The 14,332-nt window shown below is 35.7% G+C and overlaps 1 protein-coding gene across 1 annotated transcript; it reads left to right on the top strand.

Annotated features, from left to right (window-relative positions):
* Positions 1-776: 776 nt before the first annotated feature.
* On the top strand, positions 777-13,762 carry SACK1C (scaffolding CK1 anchoring protein C). Its single transcript, XM_014059322.2, has 4 exons — positions 777-1,628; positions 5,305-5,472; positions 8,052-8,176; positions 11,485-13,762. The coding sequence occupies exons 1-4, from the start codon at positions 1,107-1,109 to the stop codon at positions 12,347-12,349; spliced, it is 1,680 nt and encodes a 559-aa protein (XP_013914797.2). The 5' UTR covers positions 777-1,106; the 3' UTR covers positions 12,350-13,762.
* Positions 13,763-14,332: the final 570 nt, after the last annotated feature.

The following is a 14,332-nucleotide window of genomic DNA, read 5'->3' as shown; positions in this document are numbered from 1 at the left end:
GTATGATTGTTGTGCTTTTTTAACTGTGTATGGTCTTTATGTTTTGTAACTTTGTCTGTTTTTTCCCTCCCTTGAGTTGTGAGCCGCCCTGAGTCCCTTTCAGGGAAAAGGGCGGCATACAAATAAAGTAAAAAATGGGGGGGGGGGGAATGAAAATGAAAAAAATGAATGCTTGGGCTCCTGATTTTCTCTCTTTGGTAGAAGCTGCAAATTTAATCCAAAAAGCATCATAATCCCTTCTTTCTATCTAAATTTCCTAAACTAAATTTATTATTATTTTTCAACAAATCTCTGGATCATGCCTATAGTCCTACTTTCTATGCACACATACAGAGAGAAAAATATGGAAGCAGGAGACAAATAGGAGTGCAAATTAGAATAGGAAAATTACATGAAGATTTAAAGTTAAACAACCTAATCCTCCTTGTTACATTTCAACAAAATCTGGACTTGGGGCATTGTGAATAAACATTTCTCTGCTCTGAATTAAAGCAATTTGCAGAGTCTTGTGGCACTGGCAATTCTCTTTTTGTTTCTTCAATACCTGAATAGAAAAATAGAATGGATGCTAATATATGCATTGCAGTTTTTCTCTCATTTCCAGGTTATTACATTGTTTTAACATTTATGCATGTTTGTAGGTATTGCATAAACCACATTGACCTTGGAACAAGTTTCAACATTCCCATTTCCTCTCAAGGCAATAAAACTTACAAAACAGGTTTCAGTGCTTTGACTGCAAGAGAGAAATCACTTTTGGGCGGGAACGTAGCTGAGTCTTATTGCTTGAGGAAGCATACCTAAAAGCAGCAGCTCCTATAAAGAAGAGGAAGAAACTTTTCTTAGCATTTCCATAAGGAAGACAGCATCAAAACAAGCCATGGAAATTAGAATTTTGAGCTAATTTTCTCCCTAGGAACAGGGGCATATCTAGAAAAAAAAAGAAGAAGTAAAACCAGAAATAAAACAAAATTGTTTGTGGTGATTTTTCTTCATCTGGACATCTTCACTGTGGAATTACAGGGATTTATAAAGTCAAGCTCAGAATATCCCTCTGTCAAGGGAACATCAAGGATTCTGGTGCTTTATCACCCAGCTCTAGAGGCATGAGTTGGTTCCCCAAAAGCCTTGGGAATTCCCAAGGGAGCATTGGGCAACTGAAAAATCGACTGGAAGATCTGAAAAAGCCCTGGAAGAAAGAAGCCAGCCCTTCAATGCTACAGCATAGCGAGACTGCCAGGCTAGCTGTGGATGCCTTCCTGGAACAAGGAGAAACTGGCTATCTGCAAGTCATCACTAAAGAAAAAGAACTACCCTTCCTCTCCACAATGGACATGGCTTACATGAGCCAGCACATCCAAAGCATCCCAGAATCTCCAAAGAAGGGGCTGGAGGCAGGATTCTCAAGAGCTGACAGCATGGACAGGGAATCTCTCCTCTCTGAGGTGACATCTGGGACATACTTCCCATTCATGTCAGATATTGATCCCCCTCAACTGGAGCTCGGTTGGCCTATGATGCCTTCTGTCACAGTGCTCAACCGAACAGAAGTCAGCTTGTATTTCCAAAGGGACAAGGCAAACAATGTGAAAGAATTACTTCGATCTCTAATAAGCAAGGCCAAGACAGTAAGTGGAACATTTTACGGCATTGAAAAAGAGGAGATAAAGTTAATCGGAGTAGTTTTTAAAATATATTTAAAAATTAGAACTGCTGGCTCCCATTTTATTTTTTTATTTTTTAATTCTTACTCTGCCCATACCTTTAATATATTATAGGATGGATTTATTTTTGTTATGTGTGTATGAGTTTTATATTTAACAAATAGTATACATGCAGAAAGAAATGAGCTTTGTTCTTTGGCTTTTAGTTTTCTGAGCTATGCTGCAACACGTTCGCACGTGTTCCAAGGTAACAAATAAGCAGAACTGGACACTTTTTATTTTGAAGACTATTCAAAGTAGTTTAGGAACAGAACAATGTTTGATGGTCCAATGGTTACATTGCATAGTATTTTGTTAAAATGAAATCATAGCAGCTTTGGAATGTATACTTCACAGTTATGGAGCAAAGGAGTCTGAGCCTGTCCTGGATATCTTATGCAAAGATCAGAGGAGTAATTGCTCTTTGTTTTAGAACTAGAATTTCCATATTGTGTTAAACTGTGAGGAAAATGCTTATGACTGCATTATTTAAAGTAGGTATAGCCCTTAGGCGGTAGATAAAAATTTTCCATACACACACCTAGCTATTGAGCCTTCAATTTGGCCGCCTTTGCTACAGTCAGCTGAGGCTTAACAAAGAAGTACTTTGAAGGAGTACTTTGATGAGTAATAAATATGGAAAACATTACATACAATGTGACTTTCCCAGGGAATGTCTATGAATTAGTTATCAGATTTCTTTTCTTTGTTTTCCAAGATATTTGCTTCAAAATCCAACTAGATTCCCCACTTTTGCAGACTGTATAGATCATACACACATATATGTCCTCTGTGTGTGTGTGTGTGTGTGTGTGTGTGTGTGTGTGTGTGTGTGTTTTCCAAAAGTTTTTCTGAAGTGGATTGCCATTGCCTCCTTCCCACAGCTGAGAGGAAAGGATCCAGCTGGCTTTGTTCTGAAAGTGGGACTAAAACTTGGTCTCCCAGTTTCTAGCCAGATGTCTTAACCATTACACCGAACTGGTATATATTTGTATAGTAATCATCCCAAAATATTCCTGTGTGAGTGTGCACTTCTACTCAAAGACTGTTGCAGCAAAACCAATATATTCCAGACTTTATTCATTTGTGTCCCTATTGAAATTACCTAATGGAAAATTGTAAGAGATGTGTGAGATTTGAAATTTAAATAGATTTTCATTCAGTCAATGTTGGAAGGTTTTGGGCAGTTAGCATAGTTAGTCTACTCAACAAAAGTCTGAGAATGTTGCATAAAATAAACAGGAATTATTATTTTAAAAAATATATAATTCTGTTTTGCAAATGGCTTTCCCTTAGAAATTCTGAATAATTCAAAATCAGATGGAAGAAAAGATGAAAGAAAAATGCCTGATGGAAGGAGATAGGGTTTTTTTTTAAAGGCTTTCTGTATAAAAGAGACATTTAGAATATCTTTCTCCTGTCCATTAATTTACTCCTATAAATTTATCTCAAATACACAGGATGTAACCTGGCTGACAGAAATGCCTTATCAAAATAAAGCAGAATGAATGCAGATGCCAAAACCAGTAAACTTGATGGATCAAATACCTATCGGATTCTTTTTCTTAGCTAAATCTAGGACGCTCTTTACATTCTTTTGAGAGGGTATGATTCCCATAGGCAGTGAGCAGGCAGAATAGGATGCCTCCTGAAAATTGAAGTGCTCCCAAATGTTTGCTCTGGAGAAAGCATTGCAATCCAAATTTTTCTCTAGGATGTTTTGGCACAGACGGTAAATGGGCTGCCATAGTTTAATTAAGTGTGATTTTACTTTCTAAATGTAAACCGTCTTGGTAGGCGGAAGAGAAAGGCATGAATGAATGCTTAGATAAACAGGGCTTCATCAATTTGAGGTGGAGGCTGTTCTCTGGTTGATAAGAGTCTACAATCACATCTTCAGAGCAGGAATTTTTGGATACAGTGGGCACATGTGGTTTTCTGACAACATGGCACAGGAAAGTCTTACAAAATAAGAGGCATGAAAGGCATGGATGATATCAAAATACTCATTTACCAGCAAGTAAACTAGCTTCTGCCACTCCTACTAATCCAAATAGACTCTCTCCCACTTCAGTTCACTCTGAATTTTTTGTGGAGGGAGGTGGATAGGCATTTTCCAAACAAATCATTTGGTTTTTATAAGATGCCTTTGGGGTCAGTGTGAAATAAAGGAACATGTTTTAAAGTAAGAACAATCTTTAAGATGGACACTTCGTTTACAGAATGCTGATTTAATTAAAACAATTTCTAAAAACCCATAGGTAGGTCAAGAAGTTTAAGCAACCCCAAGTAAGATTATTGTGGGCTACAGTGCTGTTCAGGCATGTATTAGAAGCCCAAGAGTCCACAAATTGCCTAAATTCTTCTTTGAAAAGTAATTAAAAGTTCTATGTGATTCGTGTGTTTGGAGTGGATAACTGCAGATAATTTTAAATTGCAAGAGATGCCACTTCTGAATGCTCCATCTACATTTGAAATTCCTTGCAAATAGAAAACAAATTTATCATAGGACAAAGTTAACCTAGCTTTTGTCCTCTGAACTGTTTTCTTAGTTGGTAAGATTTTTTTCAAAATGGGAACACATTTAAAATGAGATGTAAGGAGAACTCTCTGGATCTCAAGGCAAGACTCTCAAAATCGAGAATTTGCTAGTGGGCATCTGGATTTTTTGCAGCTCAGACATGGTATATCTATTTCCTTTCCCCTTATTTCTTTGCATCCTGACCATCTAATAAAGTCTATGGAAGGCATGGGGTAAGTATTGCTCTGCCAGGGGAAACACAATGGACCTCTGAGCCCCAAGGCAATTCCTTCTCCATCTTCAAAATATTTACAACACTGTAATCTCTTCAAAATGTTGCCGCCCAAATCTGCTACATTTGAACCCAAGTTTTGCATCAATTCTTCCTGGAACTGTTCTGTCAGAAGAGAAAGCAGCAGGAGAATGTAGAAAGAGTAGAAGAATTAGGTACACTCCCAGTTTGTACATACACTTCATGGTAATCAAGATTTATAATAGAGACTAATTACTTGGTTCCTTCCTGGAATGTTGGCATGTGGAATGTCATCATTATAAAATGTTAATGGACATGGAAAGCAATTCTGGAACAAATCTACCAGTCTATAACATGCAAGGTGCCTTACATCACACATACAGGGGGAAGAGTCACTAGATTATAGCTTTTCATAATTCTGTGTGATAGAAAAGATATATATTGTAAAAGCTCAGTCGCTCTGGAATGCAATCATTTGCCCATAGCTTTCTCTGGATTCTCCATAAAAACAAGAGTGAAGAAAAGAAAAAGATTCAGAAATAGTAATTAGTGAGGAAGCACTATGGAACAAAGTTTCAAAACTGACTTTAGGTGCTAACTATATTTGCCCTTCTTGTTTTATTAAAGCCAACCGATAGTGCAATTCTATGCATATTTACTCAGAAAAAGCCTTGATGAAAGTTTGAAAAAACTGCAGTCCAAAGCACTTAAAAAGGGTCTTATATGGATATTTGGGTTGTTTAACAGGGCAGATCCACTGATCATGTTTTGACAATGTCTTCTGTTCTATTCTCCATTTTACCCCAACTTACCAAAAAATTGTGCAGGTGATTGCAATTGTGATGGATCAATTCACAGATATGGAAATACTCAGTGATCTGATAGAAGCTTCAAACAAACGTCGGGTTCCTGTTTATCTGATCCTTGATGAAAAAAACCTAAAGGAGTTTACAGAAATGTGCAACAAAATGGAGGTCACCATGGATGACTTTCTGGTATGTTTTCAATCAGTTATATATATTTTTTTACTTAATTGCCAATATTAAAATATGATGTAATGGAACATGAAAGTGAGGAAAAAAAGAGAATTTTAAATTTGCTCTTATTTCAGTCATTCTCATCACTCAGATGAACATGGGTTAGTTTGTTCAGCTAAAGGCAATAATTGAAATCAAAGGGCAACAACAACAATGGCAGTATAAGGTCTTCCTTCTTTCCTAGGGTCCTTGATAGACAGTTGACTGTTTGGGGATCTGTAATGATTCTCTTATAAAACATCAGTTCTAGGATACTTTCAAAAGCATATTTACCCCTTTTCTGTTATCAGTAATATAATGCACCTTTATTGGATAATTGAGGGTTGAGTTATAACCTATTTTCCATGTAAAACAACATGGCTGAAGCATAAGGTGCAACTGGATGGCAAGTAAACATTTTAAGTATTTCCTTTCAAAGAATTATGTGCTGATATATATCATATCTCCAACATTTGTCTTTCACATACCCATTGAATGAAGAAAAGCCCAAAGCAAAACAGTGCCTGAAGTTAATAAATAAACCTTATTTACTGGGGAAAAAAACAGTCCACAATCACAGTTGTCCATATTTTTAACCTTGTGCTTCAATATAAAGGAGATGAAAAGCTGTACATTGCTTTCATTGAATTATTTTAATTGATTGGCTTTAATTGATTCACGCTTGCCACCTTTATATATTACAATAGAGTGAAATTTACTTCTGATGCTCAACAGAATTGAGAGAATTTCAGCATAAGATTATATTGAAACAGACCAGGAGGATCTACAGGTGTATGTTGTGTGTGTGTGTGTGTGTGTGTGTGTGTGTGTGTGTGTGTGTGTGTGTATTAAAAGAGTCAAAATAGCTGTCACTTCCATTTACCCTATCTATTCTAGTTGTTGTTGTTGCTGTTGTTTCTGTTTAAAAAGGCAAGGGAATGTTTGTGCATTGACATTTATATCTGAGAGTGAAAATGATTGGCATTTGCAAATGGAAGATCAATTAATTAATTTTGTTATTAGGGTACTGTATTTTGCAAACAATTTTAATCAAATACAGTTGTTTTATATATAAACACACACACAAACAAACAAACAAACACACATACAGAGCTCTCATACAGTACATGTGTTTGCAGGAGAAAAAGAATCTCTGGGACCGTTTTTCTGGAGTATAAACCTAGGTTGGGAAGCAAAGTATTAGTTTGGATTTAGATTTATATTGCATATTTGTTCAACCTGTTTTTAGTTGAGGCAGTAATACTATATGTCCAGTTCATGGATATCTTCTTTTTGGGTGACTATGGCATTTTCAATGTGAGTATAAGCCTAACTACTAACTACAGATAGTCCTCGATTTACAACAATTCATTTAGGGACTATTCAAAGATACAACAGCACTGAAAAAAGTGACTTATGACAATTTTTCATACTTACGACCATTGCAGGATCCCCAGTGTCACACGATCAAAATTCAGACGCATGACAATGATTCATATTTATGACGGTTGCAGTGTCCTGAAGTCACGTGATTTCTTTTGCAACCTTATGACAAGCAAAGTCAGTGGGGAAGTCAGATTCACGTAACAACTGAATTACTAACTTAACAATTACTATGATTCACTACTATGAAAGTCCTAAAATGGGGCAAAACTCAATTATCTCACTTAGCAACATAATTGGGCTCAATTATGGTCGTAATTAGAGGACTAACTATACTCTATTCTACAAGAGCATCTTATTCCCCCCCACAACCCCTGCCATTTGGAAATTATTGTCATTTTATCTATTATCAGTAATTTTCCATTCTTCCAGAGCAACTGCAGCTTTCAAATATTGAAATAAGGGCTGGAAATTACTGTAATGATACTGTTTCTAATTTTCCATCATCAGAGACTGAGCAGTCTATTGTGTGCCCACCAACATATTACTTAGTGCTTTCCAAATTCTCTATGCTACCTAGTTTTATTTTTCTTATTCTTTTAAATAAAAATAATAGGAAAGCATGTATGCTGCAAAATAAAATACCATCTTGAGCATAACCTGAATTTCCAATAATATATTTAGGGGTGCCCTTAGGAAATAAAATCGGGATGTTCAATTTTCCTTCTGATAAATGGACATTTTGTGATTGGCTGCATCAATCTTAACAACCATTTTGTGAGAGAGACCATATCAAACGTGCAAAATTCCAAATTATGTCCACTGTTCCCAATGCATTAACTAATAAAACACCAAGCAAATCAATTGCTGGTCATGCCATTTGCAGTGGTTATATTTGATATACTTAATTTAGACTGGAATTTTATATCCTTTAAATTTTACAAGAGATTTCTGGAAAGAAATGATAAAACTGGGGTTAAAACTGATACAATTAACGAAGCATAAGTGCTGGTTTTTACAAAAAAACATGTAAACATTTATTGGTTTAGGTATGTTTTGCAACCATTAATTCTAAGATTCATGTTCACTCATAGGGTTACAATATATATAAGCTCTGCACAGAAAGTAAGCGGTATCTGTTTTGAATCTTTCTTATGCTTTTCTTATTATTTTAGAATATGCGCATACGATCTGTAAGTGGAGACATATACTATAGTAAAGCTGGCAAGAAGCTTACAGGACAAGCCCTTGAGAAATTTGTATTGATAGATTGCGAACAAGTCCTTGCAGGGACTTACAGGTGAGACGTAACAAGTATACTTCAGAATAATGTCATTTGCAAAGGGCATTGCCTGTTTGACTAGAGATTTCTGGGACTAATCTGTCCTAACTCAGAGTGATTGCAGGGTATGGTTAAAAAAAAGCCAAGATGTCAGAGTTTCTATTGCACAGTTGCAACTAGCAACTTGATTTTTTTTTAACCATGCCTTTTAGACACCCTTGACTAAATGAATGTAGCAAATTATTTAAATTATTGTTTAAATTATTTTATTTAAAATTACAGTGCTTTGTATGCTTCTTACGGATCAGGTGTCTAAGATTGTTGTAGTGCTACACAAAACTGTGTATCTTCCATTTAAGTGGAAGGAAAATGAAATTTGCAAAAGGTGAATGTGCCATTTGTACATGTACAAAAAAATCATACTAAAACATATATCAAACAAGTTCAATTCTTTTAAAGAATTTTTTTTAAATGTCTCTCCTATAACAGAGGTTTAGGATTCCAATTTTAAATTCTAAATCCTATCCCAGCCCTACAATCTAAAAATTCAGAGGTGCCGAATTTTTATAACTTTCTAGTCAACTGAAGGTTGTAAAAGCGGAAATCTCAACAGTTGGAAAGAATATGCTTAGGGAAAAGTATTCTAAGATAAAAGCCTATTAAGTGTTATGGCATTTCCTCCTCAAAAACAAGCACAGGAACGCATTGTAATATTGCAAATATGTATATCCTTAAAGTGAATTAGGGAATTTTGATCCCCCTAATTATTATATTACATGTTTGTCTTGTACAAGCTCCAAGGAATGGAGAGCAGCATATAGAGAATCCTTGCTTAATCGCCCTAATTGGGACCAGAATGTTTATTGCTAAGCATATAATTATTAGGCAAAATATCACATGACTGCAGTGCTTAAGAGTTTCAGTACGCTTGATTGTCATTATTAGGCCAGGACCACATGGTCATTAGGCCAGGACATCATGCTTCTGCTGCCTCGCTATGCTCACCTTCCCTTCAATTCTACCCTACCTAACTACCTCTTCCCATCTCTGTTCTTTTGGCTGCCCTGCACTCTGCCTTCACCGATATCACCATACATTCCATTGACCTTGCTACCCTAAGCTGACCTTGGCTATCGTCTTCCTCCTAGTACTGATAAGGTGTTCCTGGTCTGGCCCTTTGTGAGGCAGCATTGCTGGCTGGGGAATTCTGGGAGTTGAAATCCGCCAGGCTTAAAGTTGCCAAGGTTGGAAATTCCTGTTATAGATGATAATCCTAGGTGGCTCATAGCAACATTCCATTAAAAAAAAAACTCACCCTGCAAAAGATGTAACATTTCACACCAAAGTGTCACAGCATCCCAAGCTCAGAATGAGGGTGGGGGTGTCCAAATTTCATGGGGGAGACTTTTTTAAAAGGACTAGGTTAGTCATGGAGAAGATGTGTCTCCAAGGTCCTACAGGATGGCATTTAAGGAATGACACCTGGAACATGTCCACCCTATCTCATCTGGTAAAACAGGCAGATACCTCCAAGGAGGATCAACCCTGTAAATAATTTATAGGGCTATTAATCTAATGAATGGGCTCCTGGGCAGTCAACAAAAGTGAGAGCATAAGTACATAGTCCAAATCAATTTTAAAAAATCAAGTTGAGGCCCCTATAAAAAGCTCATTGCCAGCATGTTGCACACCCACAAGCCAGAATTTTATTAACAATTTGGGCCCTGTGCTTGCTGAGAAGTGTTCCCTCTTTTGGAAAACCAACAGAGTTGGAGCTGTGCATATCTCTTCCGGACAGCATGAGAAAGAAGCCATGCTTTCTAAAACACTGCTTCACCGACAGGACCTGGAGTCTCTCTCTTCTTCCAGATCTAGTGGGACAAGGGAAATCATTGGGGATAGGTTGAATCTCCAGATCATGAACCAACTGTCAACTCATAAAGTTGCCATGGTGGGGAAAGGGGGGGGAGCACATTCCACGCAAACCTTCAGCGAGAGTTGGATCTCAGATTACTACAGATGGCTTGTGAGGGATGCACCTCATTGGAGAATGTGATTTATGACACAGATTGAGGGGAGATTGAGGGGAGGGAAGGAATAGGAGTAAAGTTCAGCCATAATTCAAATGAGGCTTAGATCTGACTGCAATAGAGTATGGTCAAAATAGTGCTCCTAATAAATGACTGGTTTTATTTTGAAACTTGGCTCAAGGCTCATGAATTAATTAGGGCATCTTTCGGAAACCTGACACCAACATTGCCTGGGAAAGTGTCACCTCACCCAGTCAGTACATTTACTTTCAATTACCCTTTCCCTGCAAGAAATGATACATCACAACAGCACAACATTCATTTTACTTATTGTACTAGTTAACCTTCAGTTATTTTTGCTTTAGTTGGCAAACCTTTGACTACATTTTGAAGGGAAATGATTTTTCTTTGCTTTAATTGCAACTACTTCCTTGATTGATAATGCATAGTCTTTCTTCCACCTGAACAATCTACACTTGACTCACCAACACAAATATTTAATAGCAGCTTTACCTTTGTCCTCCCTCTTTACTTACAGGAAGTCTGCCAACTCCATGCCATGCTACCATATTAAACCATCTCAAAGTATCTTAGTGTATGCAATATATCATGCCAAAATGTAAGCTTAAAAAGATTCCAGTAGGAAGTTGGCCATGGTTATATAATTTGGCAGTCTGATCTGCTGCTTTTAAAAGATTTAGGGATTAGATATCACTGATTATTTGATTAAAAATCTCCCACCAATTAATCTAAGATTAATAGAATTATTTTTCTGTATCATTTTTAAATGCTCAAGAATTCTTCTCAACAGTGTCATTTTGTAACTCTTCTCTAAATGAGCTCCAGTGACACTGGGTGGCTACAGATTTCCTCCTCTTAAACCATAAGTATGACCTTTGAAATCTATAATTAACTTGCAACCAATTCCTTATAATTCTTATGTCTGTCATTTAACTGTTTATCTATAACAATTTAACCATAATAACTAGTTTGCATGCTCAACTACTACCTTCCTTTATTGCCTAACACAGTAAAAACACACATATACACTAAACTAATCTAAGATTTTGACCATCAAACTGTTCCACTTATTATTTTCTCAATACTTTAAAATAGTAATGATGGTACACTGTTGTATTGCAGCAATAGTGCTAAAGATATGCTGATAAACATACTTAAAATAGTACTAATATTGTAAATAAATATTGCTGTCTAATGGATTTTCAATCTTTTAAATGTGTACAATTTAATTATATGTTGATGTTTCATGTTGTCCCTGAATTATTTCCATTTCAGTTTCACATGGCTGTGCAGCCAGGTACATACCTGTTTAGTGATGCACTTCAAAGGAAAAATTGTTGATGATTTTGACAGAGAGTTCCGATGCATATATGCTGAATCTTGTTCGGTGAATCATCTTGGAATGCCCAATGCTGAAAATTCCACATCTGCTCCTTACAAGACTATGCAGAAATTTGAGCCCATTTTAAAACATATTCAACGGAATGAGTATGAAGGTGTCAGTCCGTCAAGTACCCTTTCAAATTCCAGTGTTGTGACTATCAAAAAATCACCATATCATAACCAATCAATTTCCAATGTATTCTGTGAAAAGAAAGAATTAACTCCATGTGAAACAAAAAAGACCATTTCAGGCTTAATAGGACATAATGACTTGAGATACCATCCCAGGGAGTTGCCAGACTCTAACTGCAACATATTAGATAAATTAAAGCCTCCACTCAATGATGCTTCTAATTTATTGAAGTTTAAAACATCTTTGCTATCAGCATCTTCACCGATATTAGCTGACAATACAGGAAATGGACATGTTTCTGAGAATATGGGAACAAAAGATAACAAGAAGTTCCTTTATACTCAACCAGTTGAAAATGCAAGCAAACTACATAAGGATGACAAACCACTAAATCATGGATACAATCAATTAGAATTCATTAACAATCCTACTAAATCTGTACATTATGAGATGAAGGGCGCAGTTCCTAGATTCCTTGATGCCTCTGAGGATATGCCAACGGAGAACAATAGCAACATAAATAGAGTTGATAAAAGGAGAACTCTTGGTCACAGCAAATTGGATATGATTACCAACTATAACAAAGCAAAACCAAAAATAGTTCACAGTCGATTTGAAATGTAATCTAACAAAAATATTTCAAATATGGAATGAAACTATGATAATACATCAGATTTAGCTGATAAATATTGGGAAAGTTTAAAGAAGCTTAATAAAGCCAGAAAAACAATCACATAACTGTGAAAGAGATTTAAAATTTTTACTACTTACCTCTAGAGTTAATTTGAAAGGATATGCATTTTGAACATTGAAAACAATGTCCGGTACTTTTGCCTCATGGAAATAATGAGAATCTTTCATTATTCAGAATTTCTAAAATACTGGAAAGGCATGTTGAGAACAAGGTTATTTCTCAGTCTAATAGGGGAGAGAGGAACTACATACCAATTTAAACAATTTGATGAATATCAATTTGTAAATAAAATAGGTTATATACAATTAGACAAATATCAGTATGTAAATAAAATCGTATATGTATAAAATGTATAGTACAAACAATTTGGTTTAAAGTGTTGGTAAAGAGATTATAATGCATTTCTTTGATAAAAGCACGTCTCAATTGCCCCATGTGGGTTATTCTGCAATTCTGTTTAAGACAGAACTACAGAAATCCACATTTACCAAACTAGCAGAAAATAAAGAACTCTCAGTTGTTTCCTTCTGTTGCAAACATGACAGAAATAGGAAAAGACAACTTTTAGTTTAAATATCAGAATACTAACACTATAAAATTAATAAATCTAATCTCCTTGACTCAGCAAAAAACCTGCAAAAATGTTTTGGCAGGTACAGAAGAAAAGAAATATCAATAATATTGCAATGATTAATCGACTTTTGTCTTAAAATTTTGTTTACAAACTGGAAAAATAAGATGCATTGCATTAGTTCTGTTCATATGCTGTATCTTTTAAATACATTAATATATAACATTGTAATTCAAAGTGGTCAATCAGATTTTAATAATGAGCATATACAATCAAAGCTGAGCTCAATTTATTTCTACTATAATAAGTAACTTCAGAAGAAGCCATTTTCTGTCCAATCAAAGTGATGTTCTTGTAAGTCCTCTGAACTCAAAGACAGTGTTCTTTGATTGCTCAAGTATATGTCAGCAGTTAACCATTTTAATCAATTGGACTTACTTTGTATGGAAGAACAAATTGTCACTACTGACATTTGTTATTTCTGAAAATCAATATTTGATATGCTTCCTGAGGGAGTTTAGTTTAACCTAGATTTTTGAGATTTCATGAAGGAATCACAAGGAAAGCTATGATTGTTTTAATAATAAATGAAACATTGTTTTAATTTCAAAAACTGGTAGTTCTGTCAATAGCAGTTTAATGTATAAATGTCTTAAGGACTCCTCTTTCTTTTTTCTTCTCTCTTGCTCGTTGTCTCTTTCTCTCTGGTTAATCATAACCTTGACAATGTATAATCTGACGGTGCTTTTGAAATAAACAGTAGTCTATGTTATTTGTTTAACTATCATCTACTAAATAAAGTACAGTAGTTATATGCAAATAATATAGGCTATAAAAATAACTCCACCTGAGACAAATCTGTTTGAGGTAACCAAAGCAGTCCCAAGTCCGGATAAAGTGAGGAGAGTTGGTTGTAGGGTTAGCACTTGTACCCCATAAAACTAAAAAGAGCTAAAGAAACTTCAAGCAAACTTAAAGTCTCTAGTGATCATAGCAACTGTAATGACTATGATGATCATAATCATCAACAACAGCATGAAAGGTTAAACCATGACATGATGGCATTGGGGTAAAGGACATCCAATGGTTGATTGTAGATAGATACAGTGGAAAATTTACAACACAAAGTTCGATCTTTATATCAATGTAGGAAAGTCTCACAAGTGCTATGTAAATTTGACAACTATGATCTACATATTTGGGGCATTAGCAATACAGGAGGACTAGGAGTGGTAGACTTACCAGAGATGGGAAGATTTCTTGCCACAGCTGTTAAAAGAATCAATGCAGTTAAATTAGTAACATGGCTCCCCACTGACTTTGCTTGACAGAAGGTGATCAC

The sequence above is a fragment of the Thamnophis sirtalis genome, unplaced genomic scaffold (genome assembly GCF_051295495.1).
Source record: "Thamnophis sirtalis isolate CommonGarterSnake01/CBP01778 unplaced genomic scaffold, rThaSir2_p1.2 scaffold_7, whole genome shotgun sequence".
NCBI lineage: Eukaryota > Metazoa > Chordata > Lepidosauria > Squamata > Natricidae > Thamnophis > Thamnophis sirtalis.
The sequence above is the reverse complement of the archived record's forward strand: the minus strand, read 5'-3'. Positions and strand labels throughout refer to the sequence as shown.

Excerpts from the sequence above, each read along its gene's own strand:
- SACK1C (XM_014059322.2), top strand. The coding sequence starts at position 1,107 with ATGAGTTGGTTCCCCAAAAGCCTTGGGAATTCCCAAGGGAGCATTGGG. Across the intron at positions 1,629-5,304 it reads TAATAAGCAAGGCCAAGACA|GTGATTGCAATTGTGATGGA; the intron begins GTAAGTGGAACA and ends AAAATTGTGCAG. Across the intron at positions 8,177-11,484 it reads GTCCTTGCAGGGACTTACAG|TTTCACATGGCTGTGCAGCC; the intron begins GTGAGACGTAAC and ends TTTCCATTTCAG.